Source organism: Drosophila simulans, chromosome 2R, assembly GCF_016746395.2.
Source record: "Drosophila simulans strain w501 chromosome 2R, Prin_Dsim_3.1, whole genome shotgun sequence".
NCBI lineage: Eukaryota > Metazoa > Arthropoda > Insecta > Diptera > Drosophilidae > Drosophila > Drosophila simulans.
The window spans coordinates 4,446,599-4,469,318 of NC_052521.2; the positions used below are offsets into that span (position 1 = coordinate 4,446,599).

Here is a 22,720-nt window from a genome sequence, read left to right on the forward strand (position 1 = left end):
TGTAAATACAGTCAGCAAAAAAGTTGGTGGTGGAAATTTGTGTTCTGAATGAAAATTAGCAGATCTGGAAAAGTAAGTAGTAGAATATAAAGTGACATAAGCTAAGTTTATTTTTGGACTCTGTCCAATTCGATATGCATTATATGTAAATATGTATGCCAAATGTGTCGAGCAAAATAGAAAGCGTTAGGTGAAATGCTTTACCTTGGAGTAATAGTGTTTTTTTTAAGTGTATTTTTCAAGAAAATTTTAAAATTTGCAAAACAATTTCAACAGTGATTGTGTTTAACACAATGTGTTATATATATATATATGATTATGACCTTCGACTCTTTTCTCGCAGTGTAGCGAGGCGAACCGCCGCGGAATAGTTGATTTCTGTCTAGTGGCGGAACCCACTAACTGACGCTTTCGGGGGCGCCACATTTCAAATGGAAAGCGTTGCGCTCAGTCGCACGTCAACCTCTATGGCAATAGGGCCGGCGGATTTCATTGGGTCTTCGCTTCTCCGGTGGTCGTCGCTTCGGGTCAAGTGCGCAGCGGAAAACAGGTGCGGGAACAAGGATAACGCACCTTCGTGGTTAATTATAGGGATTATTGATTGGCAACATGGCCTGCCGCACATCGTTCCTGAAAGCCGTTCTTATCGTTCTCAATGTGCTGCTATCGGTGCGTATGAGTGACGTTGGAGAGAAATGGGCACTAGCCAACGGACCTAATGTGACTTTATTGGCAGCTGATTGGAGTGACGTTGATTGCTCTGTCCGTGTACGAGCTGAACAGCTCTACGCCGGGCACCTTCGAGCACATCGCCATCGTTGTCCAGATCTTTGTGGGCACCTTCGTGGTCCTGACCTCGTTTCTGGGCTGCTTCGCCACCGCTCGGGTTTCCCTGGGACTGGTTTGGAGCGTAAGTGAAGCCTTCAATTGATACATCAACTAAATTCAGAAAATATTTTATCCTCCGGTAGTATGTGATCTGCCTGCTGATCCTGCTGTGCCTGCAGATCTACATTATCGCGGCAGCCCACTCCACGGACTACGTGGAGCGATCCAAGAAGGACTTCCTGGCCACCTGGGCTGATCAAAGGGCCAATGTGGAACGCATATCGCTCCTCGAGCAGAAGGTAAGTCCAATAAGTCCAGTATATTCCGATGTGCGGGTCATCACAACCGATTTCATTCCATTCCAGTACTCCTGCTGCGGTGAGTTGGGCGCCCATGACTACATCCTGATGGGCCGGGGTATACCCTTGAGCTGCTACAAGGATCAGGAGCGGCGCGAGAACACCCTCTTCTCCGGGGGCTGCCTGCAGGCCGTGCAGGCGCATGCTACGGACAACGTGGCCATCGGACTCATCATCAAGTGGCTGCTGCTTCTGGTGGAGGTATGTAGATTCCATGCCGACCTTGGCCACATATTTCCGAGGGCTTGGTTGGCCAAGGGCGGAGCATAAATAGATGCCACATACAGTCGGTGGGCTCTAATCAAATTTTCCGTTCTCTCCGCACAGTTCGCCGCCCTGGGAGCCGCAACCCACTTGGGCATCACGGTGCGCAATAAATTGCGGCGCGAAAGATTCTAACAGGTCGCTTGGAATCACCGAAATCGGGTGTTGGCAACGCATAATCCGATATCTATGGATTTTTATAGCAGTTTAAGATGATCTGGAGGCAACAGAAGCGTAGAATAAAAAATAAACCAAAATCATAATATTCAATAAGTGTTGTTTGTGCCCACTATATGCGGAATTTCGGCGGGCTAAGTAGATGTATGTTGCCTATAAAGATGCGTATAAAAATATACGAAAACATTGGGTGCACTCAAAGAATATCTTCTATATATTTAATGAATTCCTTTTTAAAAGAGAAATAATTTTAAAAGACCCCATTTATCTAGTTTCACACTAGATTTCTCGACTATCAGATACCCCTTCCCCAGCGAATGGGAGTAAGAGGACATGTGCTACAGCGCCACCTATACGACAGTAACAGGTTAAAATATAGATACTGATAATTTCGCCCGATCTGCTAGAAGTTTCTTTACCTTTTGAGGGAGAATGATATAGTTAACCATATCTATCGAAATATAAAGATCTAGTACAACCAAGGGGTCAATTTCGGTCAGTCAATTTAAACTTATTTAAAAGTTATAAGGCAATGATTCAATAAATCATAAATTTTTATAGGCGTAATTATAATGTGTTTCTGTCAGTGTGGAGCGGAAGAGGCGGGGTGCCAATGAGGTCTGGTGTACGCCGGTCTCCTGAGTAACGACCGGCACACGAAACGGAGACCGAGACGGACACGGACACGGACGGCCACTCGGCGGATTTGTAAACAGTTCGCAGCTTCTTAGCGCTTTTTCGGGTCTCGCCTTATTTTGGCCCGACCGACGTCCGACGGCACTAACGGTTCGGTCACCGCCACGCACAGACGGTCGAGAGTGGAAGGCGAATTTTCCCGGGAAACGCGTCCGCTGCCTGGAGTCGCTGCTCGAATGAGCGCTGAATAAGATTGATCCAACATATAGTAAAAAACTGCATCGCAAGTGAAAATGCCCACGGTTCGCGTGTGCCTGCAATGGACCTCGGTGGTCTTCAGTACGCTGACGTTGGTAAGGGGTATATCGCCTGGGAAAAGGCGTTAGCCTTACGCATCATTAGCCAGCATAAACTTTCCATGATCGCCGCTGGGAAACACAAACCGCAGGCCAGGCATTCATTCATTGTCACCGTTCCTTGATAATTTCAGTGCAACTGTTCTTGAGTCACACACTGCGTATGAGTAATAAAAGCACTTGCTGATGGAAATCGCGATTCAAAATCAACTCGCTGGCAGTCTGTCAAATCACGATCATAAAGTGTCTTACTTTCTTGTTCATTTTTCATTGCCGCTTGTAATTTCTCGCTGGCCGAGTAGCTGGCCAATTTGGCAGCAAACAAATCCCATTCAAAATTTCCATTTCCACCAGACAAGATGTCACTTGGCCCTCGTTCTGCCCACGTTTGTATGGGCAGGCGCATTTTCGCCACAATCGAAGCGACAGCAACAAGAAAGGAAACTGTGTATGTGCCATTTAAAAATAAAGCCCAAAGTAATTTAATTTATTTTTGCGCCCGGTTTGTTTTTATTTTGGTTGTTCTCGCTGCCCGATGACGTATCCCACGAGTCGAAAGTTTGTCTCTGAAGATTTTGTTTGCCCATTTCATGGGCCATTAACAAACGCTTAATGTGCGCAGGCATAATTCATAATTTTAATACCGATCCAGATCGTTGGCGTCCTTGCGGCCCTGGCCGGCGTCTATGAGCTGGACAAGTTCAACGAGGGCTCCGCGGAGCACACGGAGAAGTTTGTCCAACTGGGAATGGCAGGTGCTCTGATCTTGGCCGGACTGGTCGGTTGCCTGGGAGCCATCTTCGGTTCCATCAAGGTGATGGTGGTGGTGAGTAGCCAGAACAGATGGTTTGTCGATTGATGGGCACTTCTAATGCCTCGGCTTTCAGAACTTGATTCTGCTTCTGGCTCTGATAGCCTCGCACATCTGGAAGGTGTCCCACTACAGTGAGACCAAGCAGCTGGACGCCACTGAGGTGTACGTGATGGATCTCTGGATGAAGGAGCTGGTCCACCACGGCGCCATGCAAGACTTGCAGCAGGAGGTGGGTCCATTCCCAGTGCGATCATCCTACGATCCTTAAATGCCCTCTTTCCGCTCTTCCAGTACGAGTGCTGTGGCGACAAGGGATTCTCCGACTACACGAGCCTCAACATGAAGGTGCCCCGCAGCTGTTTCCACACCAAGGACGGCATTCACGCCTTGTATCCGTATGCGGAGGGCTGCATGGCCGCCGTGAAGCGGGCCTATCTGCAGATCTACCGATACGAGAAGTGGGTCCACTGCGGACTTATTGGCTACGAGGTGGGCAAAGCAGTCAAACTTGCAAGACTTATTAGCAAAATGCAGCTATGATATATGTGCATTAGAAAATGGAAAGCTATTAACCTCGAATTTGCAAGTCTCTAGTACCAATTGGCGAACAAAATGATTGAGAACTGACAGGCCGTAAATGTTTAATGCAACACTTTGTTTCTTTTATTGCAGGTCGTAGGCATCATCTTGGGAATCACCTTGTGCTGCCAGCTGACCAACAAGACTCGTCGCTACACCTACTAACCACGAATGACATTTATAGATAAGCATTTGCCACTTGGATAACCAATAAACCAAAGTTTTCATAAGATCTTAATGGTAGGTCAGGCGTCGTTGAGTAGGTGCGCACGAGAGGCGGACACATGGTTGGAGCGCGGTTCCCGCCGCACACCTGGCGGCACCTGTCGTCGTGCGATGCGCTGCCGCTGTCGCAGCCGAAAGAGCAGCACACTCAGCGCCACAGTTTGGAGCAGTATGAAGATCTGCGGCGAGTGAAGAGATCGGTGATTATTCGAGAAACTGCACTTTAGCCGCACGTCAATTTCCCACCTCAAGGCCAACGATGGCCCACATGTAGAGCTTATCGCGTTGCTGGATGTACCGCTGGCTGCGGTTCAGCGTCTCGAGGCAGCCGCTTGGATAGATCTGCTGGGCGGTGTCATTAACAGCGGCCTGATAACAACTCGCCGGCACCAGCAGATGCAGGCGCTTGTAATCGTCGGCACCATTGTAGCCGCAGCAGTGCTGGGAGGCCTCGTACTGGTGCATGAGCTCGGGCTCTCTGTCCAGGCCATGCCAAGCCAGTTCCAGCTGCTGCCAGGCGCCAGCCGGGCTCCTGAGGGACGGACTGTGATAGTGGTGCAGCTGAAGGTACTCCGCTGCCAGAGCGATCAGTATGAACATGGTGAACTGCGGGGAGAGTTCAGTTAGTTACTATCCATATCAGGCTTCGCTCTTTCCTTTTGCTTACGATCAGATTGACACAAAGCAAGTTGGCGACCATGCCATAGCATCCGAACATCACGATCATGCAAATGGAGCCACCCAAGACCAAACTCTTCACGAAATACGTGTGCTCCGGCGTGTTGGGCTCCGCCATCTGCAGTCCTAGTCCTGCTCCAGACATCACTCCTATGCCGAGAAGCTGCAACGCCAAAGATTATTAACAATTTACACAGAGTGAGTTGCAAAAGTCAGACTTACCATATAGAGCAGATTGGAGAGCAGGCCCGTGTACTTTATTGTGTTATAGCAGCCGTTCATCGCAAGAGTGGTGCAATCTGCGGCAGATGCGCCAAATTTAAAGACAGTGCATCGCGACCTTTCCCAGGGGCCAGCGATAAGCAGACACGGAAAGAGAAACAGATTGCAGCGACGCTTTCTACATTCGGTTGCTTTATTCAAGTGATATAAAAATTAAGGTCGAGGGTAGTAAGTACAGCTAAAAATTTCCTAACTCTTCTTAATAAATATGACGTAGATATAGCATACCACTATGCTATCTAGATCTATAGAGTCGCAATGCGTGGCGGGAGAAAAGCTCCCCCCACGCATTCGGTTAGTGTGTTTTAAAAACAATTCATGTGGGTCTGTATCGGTGTACGATTGTTTGGTAAAGCCTGGTTTCACTGCCACGCATATTTTGCTGCTGCTCATTAAATTGGGACAGTGAAATCAGGCTATGATAGACAGCAGGACTGCAGGTGTCTGAAGTTCGTGTGCTTGTGGGTTGGTTACTGTTCACATAAACAAATTAACGAGTGAATTTCGTTAAAACAATTTCAATAAATATCACATTGCGTTAAAAAGTTGCTGGCAGGGTTATTGGATTAAATGTCCTGGCACCGGCATGGCATCCTACTCTCTACATGCGCCATGGCAGTGGTATGAAGCCCCACTTCTGTGTGATGTCCTTGAAGTCGCACTCCATGCTGAGCACAACCTTCTCGACCTTCTGGAGGCGCGAGTTAGTCGCCGCTTTGAGAGTTAGGCAGAGCTTTGTGTCCCTATGAGATATTTGCTGGGTCTGTGGAGGAATACATTTTTAGCACTAATTCAATGATCGTAGTTGTGGTACACTTACATCCATGTCGTAGGTCCACAACTGACTCGAGTCGGGAGCGCACTGCGCCAGCATTACATTCGAAGTGGTGGCGTTGTGGTTCTTCAGCATCTTGATCACGCCCAGCTTTTGCTGTCGGTAGGTCAGGCAGACGTTGTCGTTGGTCATGATCTGACCCTTCGGAGTTATTACAAACATGTCCATCGACTGGGCGTGAGATGTGCAATCGCCTACGGTTACCGCAGACAGAGATGAGCGCGGCACGTCCTCTTTGAGGGGGCGAAGGCACTTGTCCCGCTCCAGATCGATCAGCGCCATCAGCTCCTCCGCCTTGCTGTCGATTTCCTCGAACGCTCGCTTCCACTCTCGTGACAAAGCACGACCTGGTAGGTTCTTCATGTGCTTGCTGTAGGCCTGGGCGCACTCTGTCTCCCCGTCCAGCCATATGATCTTGCCGAAGAAGCGGTCGGGAGCTGGAAAGAAGTGCTCTGGCCATATGTTCTCCAGATACCAGGAGAACGGTTTGCACTGAAGCCTCTCCCTGAGCGCCACACGCTCCGTAACATTCACCTTGTCCTTGGCTCCCAGCGTCAGTCCGGAGGTGTACAGCATTATAAAGTACTGCCAATCGTCCATCCACACAGTGGCGGCCCTGGCCAAATTATCCGTGAGAACCTCGCTCATGCCGCCGGGGAAGGTGTAGGGCGTGCTGCTGCGGAACACGTGACCCACGTGCGAGCAGGGACTGATCTCCACACGACCGCCGCACTGCCAAATGCGGAAGGACATTTCCACATTCTCGCCGCCCCAAACGCGCATGTTGCTGTCGTAGGATCCCATTTCGTAGAAGTACTTGCGATCGATGGCAAACAATCCACCGGCCATTCCTGGCGTGGCAATCGGGGCAGTGCTATCCTTGGAGCTGTTGCCCGTTGCCTGGCGCTTACGGTCGGAGGAGAACCAACGGAAGCTCAGCTGCCAGTTGAAGGCGCCCCAGTGGTTCTCGAAGGTTTTCGTGTAGCTAAAGTTGTCATCGGATATTATGTCGATTACCGGGCAGATTACCACCTTGCGTGATTCCTTGATGCGGGAAAGAAGTGGTTCCAGCCATCCCCGCGAGCACTCGCAGTGAGCGTCGAGGAAGGTCAGCACATCGCCGCGAGCATTTTCGGCTCCCAAAAGACGGGCAGGCACCAAGCCACTGCGCTTCTTCATGCGAAAGATCCTCGTGGGCACCGCCAGCACTTTCACATAGCTCTCCAGTTGACGTTTTAAATAAGCTTTGGAAGAACATTTGATTAGGAAGCAAGTCATTATATACAGATACGCATAATGTATGTCATTTATATGTAAATTCCAAGAGTTATGTTTCTTTTACTACATATAAAATTGTTATGCTTCTTTCTTATTATTTTTAACTTTCTAGCATGTTAAGGATAGAAATTACTTTTAATGAATCAACAACGTTACTTATACCACTGACCGTTTTCAAGATAAGAAACAAATATTGTGAATCATCCCAATCATCATCATCATTCTTAAAAAATTTGAGTTTCCTTTGGCGAAATAGAATGCAAACTTTCTACCACTCGCAGGACTTGTACGCTAGCAATAGAACCAAATGTCCTTAAGGTAATGCAAAATTAAGAAACTTCGCCCAAGGTCGGCACTACTATTTCACACAGATGGAATTCTTGGAATATACATTAATTATACTATGCAGACTTACAGCGATCGCTGGCATCGTCCACTAGGATAATTTCCTTAAGCAGGTGGCGCGGCGACCGGTTAATGACGCTGGTGATGGTTCGCAGGAGCACGGACCAGGCCTCGTTGTGGAAAACTATTATCACCGACGTGCTGGGTAGACCGCCGGCGTACTTCTTGTCGCGGCATCTGCGCAGGAGAAGAAATGCATTAGGAAAGGTTCGCAGTAAGCTAAGGCTTCTACTTGCTCAGGTGTGCGGTAGTCCTTAAGGGTGCGGTTCAGTGGGATGCGGTCGCTGGCCAGCAGGTTGAAGCTGTTAAGCCGGAAAAAGCGCTGCATGCGAAAGCGATCGCGAGGCGGCACCACAACTGGTCGCCCATCGGCACCTTCTCCGTTGATGGGCTGGAACAGGTTGATGTTGTAATCGTCTGCAAGCGAGTGGGGATTAATGCATTTTGACGTTGTGTCATTTGAGGGAAACTCTCTCTAGGTATTTTCCATCAACGATGGTGCAACCAAGGCTGTAGTTTCAAAACAAAGTTCGTCAGTTCTTCCCTAATGCGTCGAAAGTGAAATGATACTAAGGTAATAAAAGAAGTCTTTAATATATTTCCCGAGGGCCTAAACCAATTGTGCAGAAAGTAAAATCAAATGAAACCATTTAATGGGACAGTTAAATATTGATGACTAAGGGTAACTGGGAATGGTAAAAGACAAATAAACTGTTTTATTACCCCAATGACCAACCTTAATTGATGATGATCAGGTGGAACCATCTCACTCACCTGCTGTCATGTTGCCAAAGATGTCTCCCTTGCCGATGTAGTGGGCCACGATGTTTTTGTGCGGCCAGAGGGAGCGGCGCTTGGGCGGCGGTTTCGGATGACTGTGCGGGAAATCGGCATAGTGATCCACAATAGCCAAATGAGCCAAGATGTGACAATGGAGCGGTATTAAGACTTAGCATTTACAATGGCCCATCGAATCACGCGAAGCGATGGCAAAACAAACACAGACCCAAGACCCAAATCGAATGCAAAGTGCCTCGGCAATCGAAGCCAAAAAACGCGGAGGCGAGGCACTCGACTGGAACACTTGCATTTTGCAACCCATTTGGGCCCCAGGGGAAGTTGTGCAATCCGAGCGGCGCGTCCTAATGGGCCCATTGCTAATTACCGGGCCGACTACTCACCGCATCTCCGCGTCCCCGCCCGGCATGCTGGACACGTACAGGTTGATGCTGATGGCGAACATGAAGAACGCGAAGAAGAGCAGGAAGAGGTAGAGCAGCCAGAGCTTCTTCAGCTGCTGGAATCGGAGACCCATTGCTGTGGCTTGGCTTATTGGCTACCAATACTGGAACTGCTTCTGGCCAAAACGGTGCGGTGTGAATGACCGGTGCGTTCGCTAGCTCTGTTTACTGCCAACTAATCAAGCCGCTGTTGTTGTCCGACTGTTTTAGTCACCAATCCAATCCAAACCGATCCGATCTGATCCGACGACTCCGCGGACGCTCGGCGAAGAAATGCGGCGCTTCTGCTCCGGGGCCGCTTTAAATTCCAATTGGCAGGTGCGCGGCAGGTGCTTATGAATACATGGCGCTTGTTCGGCTGTCACTAGTTACTCAGTAATTGTGCAAATACGGCCTAAACTTATCATTCTACTGCTTTCTCCAGCACTTCAGCACTTTTGACAACAGTTCACGGAATCAGTTGTTCGAAACCAGCGGCGCTGTGAGTCTAGCTATTTTCCAGATAGATCTAGAGATGGTTCGCCTCTATAAGGTGCTTCGGTATAATAGCAAGTAAAACATGTTTTAATGATATATACATTGTTTAAACGATATCTTTTTGATATCTTTCTTTTGTGCACAAATGAAAAAAAATGTGAGTCGTGTATTTAATTAAAAAAATTTTAGCAGCACCTTAGCATCACTTGTGAACAATCAGCTGTTTTCACTGGCTCGATAGTTGTGGTGAAAAAGAAATTTATCGGCGCGCGTTGATATCGAACTTAAGTCTGCTGAACAAGCAAATTTAAGTTAAATGCAACTTCAAATATACTGTATATTTGTTTAATAAATTAAATCGTTTTAAATTTTTTATAACTACGCCTGGTCTTAGACTTTTAAAATATTTACCAGACTATTTAAGTGCTGTAGTCATACTATTTCAATTCTGTATTTTCCATAAGTTGAGTAGTTTAGTTTAAGGGGTTTTAATATTATGAATAGCATATAAAAACTGCTTGAGGCGCACGTCGAATGCAACACAACATTCCAAATGTACCACGAATCGGTTTAAGTGTGCCTAATTTATTGTATTTAAAAGTATTTGACTGATTTTTTCTATTAAACGATTTAAATAAGGTTGAAATATACTAACTTTACCAATTTAATGTATTAATGTTCTGGCAACTACTCCTTAACTAGGAACACTTTCACATTCGTACAGCTCTTAATACTGTTGGTAGAAACTTAAGACCAGCTCTTATCGGTAAAGACGGCGGCGCTCGGCATTCTGTAAGGTTATAGCCAGGAGTCCGGCGATGATGACGGTGAGTATCTGCGGAGCATTTGGAATGTGAGTTGAAGGATCGCAAGTGATCGGATGCAGTTACCTCCACACCCACAACGGACCAGTCCGTGATCTTCTCCCAGCGAGTTCCCTTCACGAAAGCCGCTGCCAACTGATGGTCACAACCAACCGTATAAAGATCCGCACTCACCGTGGCGTTCTGGTTGAAGTAGCAGCTTTGCGGAATCACCAGGCCACTGTCTGGATAGTTCGCGGGCCCCGTCTGTCCGCAGCAGTGATACTAAGAGAAAAGCCGGTTAGTACTTGGTTAAACAAAGATAACAAGCTTGCGAAATATTTTCGATAAAATTTCACAAACTGATAGCATTTTCCTAATGCCTTTTCCGAGAAAGTGAAAATGGAACTCATGTCTGCTTTATATGAGATGGTTCCAACGATCCCTACATAGCTCACCTTGATCTCAAAGTAGGACATGCTGCCCGAGTGGTAAAGTTGTCCCTGCCAGGCGTCGTAAATGGTCTCGTTGGCCAGCAGCTCAAAGTTGATGGGTTGGGCGAAGATCACGGTGATCTGACTGAAAACCAGGGCCAGCAGGATTGCGGCATACTTTTGGGCGAAGCGAGACGATCTTGTTAATATTTGAGGTCACCTGGCCACTAGGTACTAGATAGAGCGCTACTCACGATCCAGGTCATGCGAATGCTCTCCCGCAGGGCGGCGATGCAGCCGAAGATCGTGCTGAAGAAGAGTAGGCCGCCCAGGACGATGCCCAGGATGGAGGGCACCCGGATGGCCACGCTGTGGCTAAAGGCGATCAGGGCATAGGAGCAAGCCGCGATGGTCAGTGCCGCCAAAACCTGCCAGTGATAGAGGAGGCCTATTACAATATACTATCAGTTGGCGATGTGGTGATAACAACTCACGCAGCACAGAAAGTCCAAAACGAAGGAGGACACCTTCAATGCCTTCGTGCCGCAGCTCATTTTGCTCGATTTTCAGGTGTCGGTTTGGGCCACACTCGCACTCGCTATCGGAAATCAACTGAAAGGCAGCGCCCAACACCAAAAACCAAAAACCAAACAGCAAACGCCCAACGGCGCAGTCCAATGAGGCTTAGAGTTATCAAAAGTACCCGGCCTGTGGGCTGATAAGGCTCTCCGCGAAGAGCTGGGTTCCCATCCACTGGCGAGCGGAGAGACGAGGGTCGCTCCCTGCCTAATTGTTGTATTTGATGAGCACTTGAGCATGGAAATTCGCTCGATATTGGTTCACCCGCCCAAACAGCGAGGGAATATCAATGGGCAGGGGTGATTCAGGTGGACATATTTAGCATGGACGTAAGAAAAATATTTGGGTGCGATCAAAGGGTATTAAGTGTTCGTTCTCAAGGTATTAGTTGACTTATTCATATTCGAAGCGATAAATTAATAGAAGTGTTATCAGGCATTGAACAGTGTCCACCCTAAACTCAGAAGTGCAATAAAGATAGCTTTCTGGGAGAGAGCATAGTTACTTATCAGATTTGGGGCACTTGGTCTGGCTGGTTTCATGGTCAGCGAGGTTTTCCCAAGAGAGGAAAGCGAACTTAATCTCGGCGTTAATCAGTTGGGAGCAATGTCATGTGTTGCACCTGAAAAAAATAAGTTATAAAGTATAAAGAACCATTTAATCTGATAGTTGCCGTCTATAAATCTATACTCATAAAATAATGTTTTAGCATAAGTATTGTATTGTACATTATATGGTATTGTTGAATTAAACGAACAATTTAATGCTACACATTTACTTTTCCCAGTGCATTCTCACACTTGATGGCAAACCCAAACAAAACCCAATCGACACTCGTATTTGCCCAGCTATTTAGTACAGCAATAGCCGTCTAGGAGTAACCATCGAAATAAAAATTAGTAACTACTGAAAAACGAGCACGCGTAGTCGAATTGCTATTTACGCCATGGGTTGGTCACCGCTGATGATAAGGTATCTGGCATTCCTCTTCAATTTTCTTTGTGCGGTAAGTTGATTATTGTCCATCTATCATATGTTTCCATCTCTGTGCCGAAAATCGCGCTCTATAAAATGATATAAATAAAACATTTAGCTTTAATTAAGTGGTTTAGTTTTCGAGGTTTCATTATGACGATCGAATTTTACCCTACGAAGAAGATTTACCATAAAGTTGAACAAAAAGCAAAGATTAATTAAATATAAGATAAATTTGATATACACTTTACATTTACTATACTACGTAGATAAATATTTTGAGTTTCGGTGGCAACAAAGATAAGACATTATCATTGTTGAGAAATTTTCTTTATTCAGCGATGGTTTGGTAACAATGAGTTGTTTACAAAGTGCTAATAAAGCTTCAATCTAACTTATTAAACCCACGTTGTGAGTCAGCTCATGGGTTGTCGACGTTATCTGGGCCAAGTGGTGGGCGGGTATGATTAATGGGAGCAGGGATCTAAATGTGTTTATAAATCTATTATACTGGAGCAGCCATAACTTTGCCGTGGGTTCTAGTCTGAAAGTTCCTAAAACAAATTGATTCATTTGCAGGTCCTGGGCATCGCCACCATTGTGGTCAATGTAATAGCAATCGATCAAATAGCTCCAAAGGACCAACTCATCCTGGGATTGTACATCGCCGTTGGGTCCATCGTCTTCTTGCTCTCGTTCTTCGGATGCTTTGGTGCCATTAAGGAGAGCATCTGTGTTACCTGGGCGGTGAGTTTTTACTGTGAAATACGATATTATTCATCTACTAATTACCTTTTCTGCGATTTAGTACGCCACCTCGATGCTGGTAATGCTGATCGTCTCAATAGTCATGCTATTTGTCTTCCGCATGCATTTCGAAGAAGACTCCATTACCAAACTGAAACAAGCCTTTGCCAAGCAGACAAACACCTTCGACGCAATGGCCGAGTACCAGATACAAGTAAGTTTAGTAGCATTAACTAGATTTTTAATCAATAAGATCAAAAACATGCACATGCACATCTAGGGTTTTTTGTTTGAATCATAGTTTCTAACTTAACAGATAGTATTCAGCTTATTATCCATAACTAAAGTTTAATTTAGCCTAGTTTGAACTTCAATTTAATTTATTTTAAATTCCAGTACCAATGCTGTGGCATATACAAGTTAAAGGACTATGGAGACGCCTCCATAACTGTTCCAAGTAGCTGTTATGACCAAAATGATACGCCCTACAAGGACGGTTGTCTGGCCAAAATGGAGACCCAGTACGAGGAGCTCCTGAAGGGTCCAAAGATTGTTGGCTGGATGCTGATGGTCATTGAGGTGGGATTTGCTTTAAGTTATTGGTTTCATTCGCTTGAAATACTTTGTATTTTACAGATTGGTGCCTTCACATTCTCCACAATCATGGGAGTGTCCTTAAGGAATGAACTACGACGCTCTGCGTATTGAACCATCGCATGAATAATGTTATTAATAATAGTAGTAGAAGGTCTTGTATATATGTACATACACTTTTGTCAATTCACTCTTTTGATACCTAAAATATACAATTTTAAGTTAAATGAAAATAAATGCTTTTACATCTTTAATGGGAGCCATTCGTTTCGGGGTCTTGGTGTATTTATGTAACGTACATTTTCATTAGTTAATATGAGTGAATTTTCAGTTGTGCCGACTCTTGTCATTGGTTTTTCTCGCCGTGTACTCTAAAATCTACGTATTTAGAAGCTATTTGGTTTGCATGCGGCGCGTCGACAGCTGGCAACCTACAATTTTAATTGCCAAACTGTCTGGCGAAGTCAGGCGATGGGTGTGTAGATGCGAGATGTGCCTAAGTCGGATTGCAGATTACTCAAAATAAACACAATTTAGAATACATTGGCACACATTCGGTGGCTCCACGGGCCGAAAATTGCCGCTGAGTTGTCCTTAGACATGCTAACTCAAATCAAATCGCAGCCGAACCAGCTAACGAGTGACATGAGTCCTCCACTTGGCCCAAACCCCTTGGCCCGCCGTCTGGGGTCGTGAGCCAATCACCATCACACCGTACACCTTGTTGGAGGACTCAGCTCAACCCTTTCGCCTCCTCCTTTCACCTGCATGCCATTTGCGCTTTTATGCTTCCGAGCTCCTGGAGCCGGAGCCTTCAGCCAGTTTCATTTGTGAGTTCCATTCGTGCAGTTTCGCCGAAAATCCTATCCCCATCGCCTGGGTGAAGTGAAGCATACTTCCAGGCGCCGCTGCCATGAGTCGCATGCAAGCGTGAGTTCTATGCCATTTCTAGTCCCATTTCGCGGGTCGCGTGCACTCAGGTGCTAATGAGTTCGAGCCGCTCGTGCGGCCACGCCCCCCGATTTCCGCCCATTTGCGGGGAGCACGGCGGTACAAATTGCTTAATTTGCTTAGCTGTTGCTTAATTTTCGCCCACGCACACGGAAACTGTCACAAATTCGGTTGTTCCGTTCCGAATCCCTCATCCATTTGGCATGAGTCGGGAAAAGTTCTGTGATTGGAAATTATTCACCTGGTTACTAGTTGGGGATTCGTGGTGCCCCCTCGTTTTGGCGGTTAGAGGAGTGCGTGCCCTGGGAAATTATGGGCTAATCCAAAATGGATTTGTGTGAGCCGGGCGGATAAATAAGCAAATTGAAGACCCATGCCAATAAACGACATTTCATTTTTAATCTGGAGTCAATCATCAGTTTTCTTATACTAATCAGAAGCTGCTAGAAATATAATTAATCTGACAACCATTAATTATGAAATGTTGTTACTAATTTGAAAAGTCTAGCAGTTGTATCGAAACCCATTCATTTATAAAACTGTCAGAATTGAATTGTCTCTATCAAACCAAAATAGGTCTTAAACGCACCATTTGGTACTATTTTCTGTGTTACTTTAATTTATTCAGAAATTGAATTTGATATCAGTTCAAATGATATACAAATTTATATAGATGTATCTTTACCGTACAATCTAATAGTTGATATAATTGATTTATATACATATTTTCCTCTACTTTATAGTCTGGCATTTTCTAATAATATTGAGAAATAATTCTTAAATAATTGTTTAAGGTATTAGGATATTTTGAGTAGGGATCTTAAAATAATTTAGAAGACAATTTAATAAACAGCAGCAATGCAATAACGTGGTAGCCTATTATAAATTAAGTATTTCCCCCCCAGCAACTGATGCTATTCTCGTGGCCGCAGCTGTTATTTTTGCCCTACCCCAAGAATGCTCCTTCGTGGAATGCTCAGATCCTCTTCATTTCCCGGCCACTTGTATCGCCCATTTGGGCGCAATGAGGAGTCATCAACTCCGCGCTCCATGCACGTGACTTGACAGTTATTTCAATTTAATAACTTCATATATATGGGCCTGCAGATGGATGGCGATAGATTGAATTTTGCGCGCCAACGCGAAGTTTGCATACGCTGCCGCCGAGCGAGCGAAACTTTTGCGATAAAAGTAATCAAGGTGCTCGAAAGTTCGCGCCCAAGACGAAGACACTCACCTGGCCGCTACGACCGCGCCCAGGTGTCGCAGGGCAGCCGATCAGAAGTCATCAACTTCAGAGGGAATCGCGTGCCGCCTGGGCACAGTGATTCGCCCATCCCGCACGTCCATATGGCAACACTTTGCCTTTGACTGAGCCGGGCTTCGGCTTTCGTGTAAATCCTGCCGAGTGGCTGGTGGCGATGACACCCACGTCTCCGCCGCCATCCGGCGGATTGCAATTGGAGCGCCCCGGCAGTGGATTTATGATAAGCGGCACGCAAGCCGGAAGGCCGAGGCCCAACTGGAAGTCGGCGATGGCAGCGTGAGATGTTTGCGGGAAACCCCTTGATAGCTCGAGGCAAAATATACGAAACTATGCCATCCCTAGTCCGGCTGGATAGCGGACCTAAACCAACAAAGCTTCAATGAACTTTTGACGACGTGTGGATACCCCATCCGTTCCCCGTTGTTGCGGAGCACCCACTGGAGGCCCTGTCGATGGGCAGGACTCGTGTCGGCATGTCGCTCCTGTCAGTGTGCAGATAGCAGCGCTCGGTGTTTGTTTTCCCGCTGCCGGCTGGCAGAGCTGCGAGCTCCGGAGACGGAAGCCCATCGGTTGCAGGAACACCATGACCTCCTGGAACACCATGAAAACGCGGTACGAATCGGCCGGCAAATCAGGGGTACATCAACTCCATCGTGGGTGACAGTCAACACTATAAAAACTAATAGAACCACTGACTTTATGAAGTCCAACCACACGGCTTCAAATGATTAAACATGTTTCGCTGTGAAATTATCAAACAATGATGGATATTTTGTAACTTTGATTGTACATATTGTGAAAAAGGAGAAAGCCTTTCATTATTTAGTATTCATATTTGTTGGACTGTAAAAAACAATGAAGTGTCTGAGAAAAAGGGTAATACTGGGAGCCAAGAGTTTTCTCATTATCAGATATATTTATCTGTTAAATAAGCACAATCTTAAATACTTCAAAAAAGATATATTTTAGGTTCTAGTAGCTGTTCTTCCATAACAGAGTTTCCTCGTTTACCCCAACCCCTTTTCTCTGTGTGTACGTCTGACCCGTGATTATTATTTCCATCGAATTCTGATTGGTAATTCGTAACAAGGGACTAATCAATTACCCCGATTACAATCCGCAGGATAACCGCATCGGTGCGCACCACCAACCGGATGAACGCCCTGCTCTCGGAGTCGATGCTGAGCAGGAGGCGAGCGGCCCAAAATCCGGAAGGGGAGGCGACCGGCGCAGAGGCCGGGGAGCCACGGAAGGAGAAGCCCAAGAACGACTGGAAGTTCTTTCACACCAACTTCAATATGGAACGTGCCCAGAAGATCATCGAAGATTGCATCGAGGAGCGGCTGCTGTGGGACCGCTTCAGCCGCAATTACGACTCTTGGCGGGCTCTGCAGCTGGCCGAAGGTCTGGCGGCCGAGATACGCGACCGGGTCAAGAAGCTGAACCACAGGCGGTAAGTGGCGGCACAAACTAATCTGCCACCTAATCACTTAGCCCCAAGATACCCTTGGATCGCATCCGCAGCCACCGCATCGTCTGTCTGCTGTCGATCGTGGAGAAGCAGAACCAGGGCGTCTACCAGCGCATGTGCCACCTGATGGACGAGAAGCGGGACAACTTCACCCAGCTGGTCTTTGAGCGGCCCACGTACTTCATGATCGTTGTGCTGTATCTGGTCTATAAGGATTAGTCGCGAAGTGGATGTGAGCTTCATTGTCTGTAGTTGCTTGTTAATTACGTTTAGGTTAAGCAAAGTGTTGACTTAAAATAACTTATTAGGTATTCGAAATAATTAGAAAAATAATTGGAAGAAAAAAAGTGAACAGAACGCTGTTCTCTTCTGTAGGCCCCGGCGAGATTCGAACTCACGATCTCCTGTTTACTAGACAGGCGCTTTAACCAACTAAGCCACGGCGCCGTTGTGACAACCGCCGTGGAACTTCTCAATTTAAGAAAAAATAACTATCCATTTCGAATTCTTTTTTGGAAAATGTAATTTAGAAATTGTTATTTGTTCAGTTGTTTCAAATCTAAGATAAATGGTGGTATGTCAGAGATAGGGTCTGTTCTATTTAGATTGCGCAGCCTACGAAAACGCGTTTCGGAAAGCTTCAGATTAGGAAGTTCTATTTTACGGTAAGGAAGGAGCTTTTAAGTTGCACGTTTACGTTTACTTTTAAACTGTTATACTGGAAGTACTTAACTATTATACTGTCAACTGTTATAAAAGAGTAGACAGAAACCATTAAATAGGTTATTAATTCTAATTGGAAGATTTTTCATCTTACATAGTCTATACATACGAAATATCTGATATGAATTGGAATTAGCTTTCTTTTAAAAAAATAATAATGATAATTTCTTATATTTGCAATGTAAATTTCTATACAAAAACATTTCCGTTTGATGCTGAGCTTTTTATAAAGCTTTCTATACACACAGTACTTGATTGCATAGGGGGTGGAGATTATATTTTAATGATTATTGAAACAATTATTGCCGCAATTGGAGCACAGTGCCATCTGTCGAGGGAAATAACAAACAGTCGTTAGGAGCACAGCAAATATCGGTGGTTATTGCGGACCAATAGGGGTTCATGGGGTTAAAAAAATAAACACCCCCAGAAACGTTCTAAGGGTTAGGCCCCGGCGAGATTCGAACTCACGATCTCCTGTTTACTAGACAGGCGCTTTAACCAACTAAGCCACGGCGCCCTCGAAAGCTTCTTGCTGAGAATGCCGCATTCAAGCTACGTTTGTCGTCGAGCAGAATGTGAGTCTGTGGACAAATTCATAAATAAACCGTCCGCCATGTGAACAGATACTCAGATACTTATGCTTATGGGTGCTTGTGCTGGGGATATCCGATGTATGTATTCGTGGCGTCTGCGGGCGAGCGGAAAAAGTTTCTAGCGGCGCAGAGCAGAACTAGTTATGTAATCTATGCCATATTTATCTACAACTTGTGCCGTATGCCGTATCGTTTGCCAGCGAAGACGACAAAAGTATTTATAAGTAGACGTATCTGCCAGCTATTTAAATACTGGCCGACGGGCATGTTTGTCTTTTCGAGGCTGGGCTGAAGAAATATGCAAATGCCGCCGCCTTGGCCAAATGGAAATTATTTGTACTTTGCGGTTAGCTCGCACACACTGCGAAGAGCAGAGCAAACTTGGGCACTCGAAATGTATCTTTGGAATTGCTGGGGAGCAGCCCGGGGCAACCCGCTTGTTCTGCTCAGCTCCTTTCATTCTTTTTGGTCGGCATCGGCTTATTAGCAAGTCGGTGAGCCTCATTTCTTTTTGTTCCCCGCAGCTCGGGCTTGTCAAAGAGTTCAGTGGAGCAGCAAGAGCACGAATATCCAAACCGCTGGCGATGGCTAAGTAGCCGGAGTTCCGTTAGAAGCGAATGTCATCGCGGTGCCAGGGGTCATGTGAATGGGAATTGTGTGGAAATTGGCCTGGAAATTGCCGATCAATCCACCACTATCTGTATCTGTATCTGTATCGGTGTCTTCCCTGCGGATGGCCATTGTCCCAATAAATCACTTTGCCAACTTTTCGGCCTTTTCCAAGTCCATTTCCACCGTCAGTCCAGCAAATAGTTGGGTATCTGTTTCCCAGCTCCCAGCAACAGTTTAGCTGGACACGCACAGCAACTCGCAACTAATTGCCCAACTTAGTTGCTCATCAAATTGCCGCATCACTTTACGCAGATTTTTATCGCGCCAGCCCAGCTCCATCGGTGGGGCTCGGGATAAAGGGGAGTCCACCGCTCGCGCTGCCACTGCGAATCGGGCAGAGGTATCTAATGCGTTTCCTGTGTTTTAGCCTTGTAACGCCAGCAGTCCGATGTCGTTGTCCTGTGCCAGTGTCTGTACTCGTGTATCTACATGTTCCATCTCTGTTTGCGCACTCTCCTCTGGTGGGTGTATGTGTGATATATGGAAAGGATGTTTCTAAATAGAATACTATATTTGGTACAATGAACTGAAAATTAGTACATCAGTAGGATTAGTACAGTAATAACTTTAACATTGAACAATGGAATTACTAACTTCATTTCAGAAGTTTGATTTGATTGAATGTTAAATGCAACAATGAAAAGTTAATGATTGACGTAATTTCCGATTTTTGATTTGATTGAAATCTGATTTTACGTTCAGCTAGATTTATGATCAAAATCAACATTATATGTCATTATATATCTTTCATACTTGTTAGATTTATAAGTGTATGCTACGTTCGTGGTAAAGTTGGGAATTCGGCCTCTAAACGCTTGTAACCTTGCAATTTGGCATTGGCATTAGCACATGACTCCAATAAATTCGTTTTCGCCAGCGGAGACCATTCCCCGCCATTCCATTTCGGCGTTATCTAGCATCTCACTCAACCCGGGACCCATGTCGATCCCGGATTCCAGCCCCCTTCGCCAACCTCCTCGTCAAATGCGCAGCAATTGAGTTTTTACGCATTTCGAAAACCTCCGAAAAGGATATGGAGCTGGAATAGGAAATGGAGCAGGAGTTGGATCAGGGGCAGGAGCAGGATAAGGATTTCAGCCTTGGCTGCTGGCCTTCAGCCCGAGGCAGTCAGCTTAGCTCCGTTCGGTTTCAGTGTGTGGTGCGGATTGCCTCGATTCGCAGCGCGGATGGGGAAAGACAAATCTGCTTTTGTTTTTATCTGATGCCGTTTCGTATTTAGCCATCTTATCCTGGTGGGAATGCCAGCACATTTGGCTGACGTCGAAAGTCGGATTAGGCAACCGGAAAGTCCGTGATAGCTAGGCTTTAATGATGGCCGCGACGGTTCCGTTCGAGTTGAAATTTTGTAATTATTATTGGCCACAAAAGGGCCATTAGGTCCGCGGAACCTCAATAACCTTAATTGGGCGACATTTCCCAGGCCATTACAAGCAGAGGGGCCGCGAAAATAAAATGTAAATTAAAGCATTAATTGCTGGAGCATTTATTTGCGGCTCTCCTGGTCGGAAGAAGAAACAGTGTTGTTTGGAGTTTCCGGAGCTGTGGGGTCTGTGGCAGGGATGGATCCAATGGAGAAGCTGAAACGGAAGGAGGACTATAGCTTTATACTGGTGGGAGCGGTGGCTTTTACCCACTTAATGCTCATCTGGCGGCTGAAGAACTTAAAGTCGTTGACCATCGCCTCGAAGAGATTGTGCAGGAAAACGCGGATCAGCATGAGCTCGACGCGGATGCGACGTCTGTAGGACTTGTGGCACTTTTGGTGTACCACGCTCTGTCGGACGTTGTCCGCGTGAAGGATGTGGGCCTCCATTTCCTTGCGGTAGGTGGTGTAGTCCACTTTGCATGTCTTCTGGTTCTCCCAACGCTCGAGGCACAGCCCAAACTGGTGGATGACCTTCAGTTTGAAGTCCTCGAACTGGCTAAGCTGCCGCTTTGCCTGATGGATGCGGGACTGGAGGTGGCAGCGCCAACCCTCCAGTTCCTTGAGCTCATTTTGCGAGTCCTTCAGGTGCTGGGTTACCTCTTGAAGTCGGCAAATAAGTTGGCACTTCTGGTCACGCAACTCCTGCAGTTCCGCGCCCTCTGTGCTCCAGAGCTCCCGAACCTTCAGATCCTTGCACGCATCTGGATTTGTGATTATTATCTTATTACGCAGTGCGATCAGGCGCTGCTTCATCTCCTCCAGCTCATCGTAGGCGGCATCCAGATCGGTCTCCTCCTCTGCGTCGCTGGAATCTATGCCGCTGGACAGCAGGTCGCTCTCCTCCTGCTCGTCCAATTTGGGGAGACCCGGTGCTCGACACGGGGCTATCTTCCATGCTGACATGGCGTTCACCTCGCGATTTTACCAAAGGGGATGTAAAAGCGATGGAGTTCTAGAATTTGTGTGTTTCGTGAGAAATATAATTGTAGGAAAGTCAACAGGGTCTATATGACAATAAAGTGAATTTTGACTTTTGGTTTTGGGTTTCTGTGGCTTTCTATTATGGCATGAAATAAACTTCCTCCCAAATTAATTTTAGTTTCGCTTAATATGATATGGGCCTGACAGCGAGTGTTTGGATCGTTAAATCAAAGTTTAACTGATTTCACTGCCTGCTCCCTGGCTCCCAATTTAATTGAGTTAAGCGAATCTGTTAGCCCCCTCGTTTCGCTTTCAATTAAATAAACAACTTTTCAGCGGCTGCCAAAACGCTGTGTGTCCCGCATCCCGTATCCCTCGTCCCTCGGCGTTGTTATGGCATTTTAACCCCTAATTTATTAATGACTGCCGGCATTCATCACAGCAAAAAGTTCATATTTCAGAAACTGCGCCGCACAAAGGGTTGGAAATTATTGGGCGGCATTTGATTAATGACACTTACCGCTCCAGCGAGGGGGATTTTGGAGCCACTGAGCCGGGGGATGATGTTTCCCCGCCCGGCCCCAAAGTGTTTCAACAAAATGTTTGCCAAGTTTCACTTTTCGTCGAGTCCTGTCACGTGCAATCTGCACCCGGGCCAGAAACTAGGATGCCAGAGCCTGTTTGGGCTTTTCCATAACAATGTCCTACCCTCTGGGATGTTTCTGCATACCGTTGCGCATTGTGACATGCCAGATGAATTTGTCCGAACATGTGTTCATCTCCGGCTGCAGCTGTTCCAGGACCACGTTCCCCGTTCGCCGTGCTCCGTCCTCCGGAATTTCTCTCCTCCGATCCTTGGGGCGGTGGAACTGATACAGATAAATTTAATTTCGTTCGCTCCGGTCGCCCGTCGCAGGATGGCAGCCATCGAACTTGCATGCCAACACGAATTTTGATTTTTCTTGCTATCCATACCCAATCCTCCTCTTTCCTCGGGACTCGTTCCATCCTCCGTGTGCTCCACATTGCTGGTGGATCTGGGCTATTGGCATTATAATCACGTAGCCATGCATACGGCTCTTGGCGTTGTTATATCATTTCAGAAA

General features: G+C 46.4%; 8 protein-coding genes and 2 non-coding genes across 13 annotated transcripts; 4 read left to right on the forward strand and 6 right to left on the reverse strand.

Moving 5' to 3' along the window:
• Nucleotides 1–429: 429 nt before the first annotated feature.
• On the forward strand, nucleotides 430–1,721 carry LOC27208675 (protein late bloomer). Its single transcript, XM_016184238.3, has 5 exons — nucleotides 430–669; nucleotides 737–910; nucleotides 972–1,127; nucleotides 1,194–1,388; nucleotides 1,515–1,721. Exons 1-5 carry the CDS (start codon nucleotides 610–612, stop codon nucleotides 1,584–1,586), a joined length of 657 nt encoding a protein of 218 aa, XP_016026240.1. The 5' UTR covers nucleotides 430–609; the 3' UTR covers nucleotides 1,587–1,721.
• Nucleotides 1,722–2,267: 546 nt separating this feature from the next.
• Nucleotides 2,268–4,245, forward strand: LOC6733320 (protein late bloomer). Of its 2 annotated transcripts, none has more exons than XM_002080343.4 (5): nucleotides 2,268–2,617; nucleotides 3,273–3,446; nucleotides 3,508–3,663; nucleotides 3,726–3,923; nucleotides 4,107–4,245. In XM_002080343.4, the coding sequence occupies exons 1-5, from the start codon at nucleotides 2,558–2,560 to the stop codon at nucleotides 4,176–4,178; spliced, it is 660 nt and encodes a 219-aa protein (XP_002080379.2). In that variant the 5' UTR covers nucleotides 2,268–2,557; the 3' UTR covers nucleotides 4,179–4,245. The 2 variants fall into 2 exon arrangements, with proteins under 2 accessions (XP_002080379.2, XP_044778665.1); XM_044922730.1 differs by lacking the exon at nucleotides 2,268–2,617 and adding an exon at nucleotides 2,920–3,068.
• LOC6733321 (protein late bloomer) lies at nucleotides 4,075–5,273 on the reverse strand. The gene is made up of 4 exons (XM_002080344.4): nucleotides 5,139–5,273; nucleotides 4,906–5,079; nucleotides 4,485–4,844; nucleotides 4,075–4,417 (listed from the first exon to the last, which is right to left on the reverse strand). The coding sequence occupies exons 1-4, from the start codon at nucleotides 5,196–5,198 to the stop codon at nucleotides 4,259–4,261; spliced, it is 753 nt and encodes a 250-aa protein (XP_002080380.1). The 5' UTR covers nucleotides 5,199–5,273; the 3' UTR covers nucleotides 4,075–4,258.
• Nucleotides 5,274–5,308: 35 nt separating this feature from the next.
• On the reverse strand, nucleotides 5,309–9,425 carry LOC6733322 (polypeptide N-acetylgalactosaminyltransferase 3). The gene is made up of 6 exons (XM_002080345.4): nucleotides 8,898–9,425; nucleotides 8,491–8,591; nucleotides 7,953–8,133; nucleotides 7,727–7,893; nucleotides 6,019–7,277; nucleotides 5,309–5,961 (listed from the first exon to the last, which is right to left on the reverse strand). The coding sequence occupies exons 1-6, from the start codon at nucleotides 9,029–9,031 to the stop codon at nucleotides 5,800–5,802; spliced, it is 2,004 nt and encodes a 667-aa protein (XP_002080381.1). The 5' UTR covers nucleotides 9,032–9,425; the 3' UTR covers nucleotides 5,309–5,799.
• Nucleotides 9,426–9,864: 439 nt separating this feature from the next.
• LOC6733323 (protein late bloomer) lies at nucleotides 9,865–11,319 on the reverse strand. The gene is made up of 5 exons (XM_002080346.4): nucleotides 11,166–11,319; nucleotides 10,926–11,099; nucleotides 10,696–10,848; nucleotides 10,325–10,522; nucleotides 9,865–10,269 (listed from the first exon to the last, which is right to left on the reverse strand). The coding sequence occupies exons 1-5, from the start codon at nucleotides 11,223–11,225 to the stop codon at nucleotides 10,195–10,197; spliced, it is 660 nt and encodes a 219-aa protein (XP_002080382.1). The 5' UTR covers nucleotides 11,226–11,319; the 3' UTR covers nucleotides 9,865–10,194.
• Nucleotides 11,320–12,072: 753 nt separating this feature from the next.
• On the forward strand, nucleotides 12,073–13,820 carry LOC6733324 (protein late bloomer). Its single transcript, XM_002080347.4, has 5 exons — nucleotides 12,073–12,256; nucleotides 12,805–12,972; nucleotides 13,034–13,186; nucleotides 13,369–13,551; nucleotides 13,609–13,820. Exons 1-5 carry the CDS (start codon nucleotides 12,197–12,199, stop codon nucleotides 13,678–13,680), a joined length of 636 nt encoding a protein of 211 aa, XP_002080383.1. The 5' UTR covers nucleotides 12,073–12,196; the 3' UTR covers nucleotides 13,681–13,820.
• A 567-nt stretch (nucleotides 13,821–14,387) lies between these two features.
• On the forward strand, nucleotides 14,388–18,149 carry LOC6733325 (dynein light chain Tctex-type protein 2B). Of its 3 annotated transcripts, none has more exons than XM_039292794.1 (3): nucleotides 14,388–14,496; nucleotides 16,908–17,237; nucleotides 17,309–18,149. In XM_039292794.1, the coding sequence occupies exons 1-3, from the start codon at nucleotides 14,480–14,482 to the stop codon at nucleotides 17,472–17,474; spliced, it is 513 nt and encodes a 170-aa protein (XP_039148728.1). In that variant the 5' UTR covers nucleotides 14,388–14,479; the 3' UTR covers nucleotides 17,475–18,149. The 3 variants fall into 3 exon arrangements, with proteins under 3 accessions (XP_039148728.1, XP_039148729.1, XP_016026241.1); XM_039292795.1 differs by lacking the exon at nucleotides 14,388–14,496 and adding an exon at nucleotides 16,256–16,396 and having other exon boundaries at nucleotides 17,286–18,149; XM_016167568.2 differs by lacking the exon at nucleotides 14,388–14,496 and adding an exon at nucleotides 16,256–16,396.
• Trnat-agu lies at nucleotides 17,629–17,702 on the reverse strand. Its single transcript has one exon. It is a non-coding gene; the product is annotated as a tRNA-Thr (tRNA).
• A 275-nt stretch (nucleotides 18,150–18,424) lies between the features above and the next one.
• On the reverse strand, nucleotides 18,425–18,498 carry Trnat-agu. The gene has a single exon. It is a non-coding gene; the product is annotated as a tRNA-Thr (tRNA).
• Nucleotides 18,499–20,734: 2,236 nt separating this feature from the next.
• Nucleotides 20,735–21,820, reverse strand: LOC6733328. The gene is made up of 2 exons (XM_016167375.3): nucleotides 20,902–21,820; nucleotides 20,735–20,844 (listed from the first exon to the last, which is right to left on the reverse strand). Exons 1-2 carry the CDS (start codon nucleotides 21,594–21,596, stop codon nucleotides 20,751–20,753), a joined length of 789 nt encoding a protein of 262 aa, XP_016026242.1. The 5' UTR covers nucleotides 21,597–21,820; the 3' UTR covers nucleotides 20,735–20,750.
• Nucleotides 21,821–22,720: the final 900 nt, after the last annotated feature.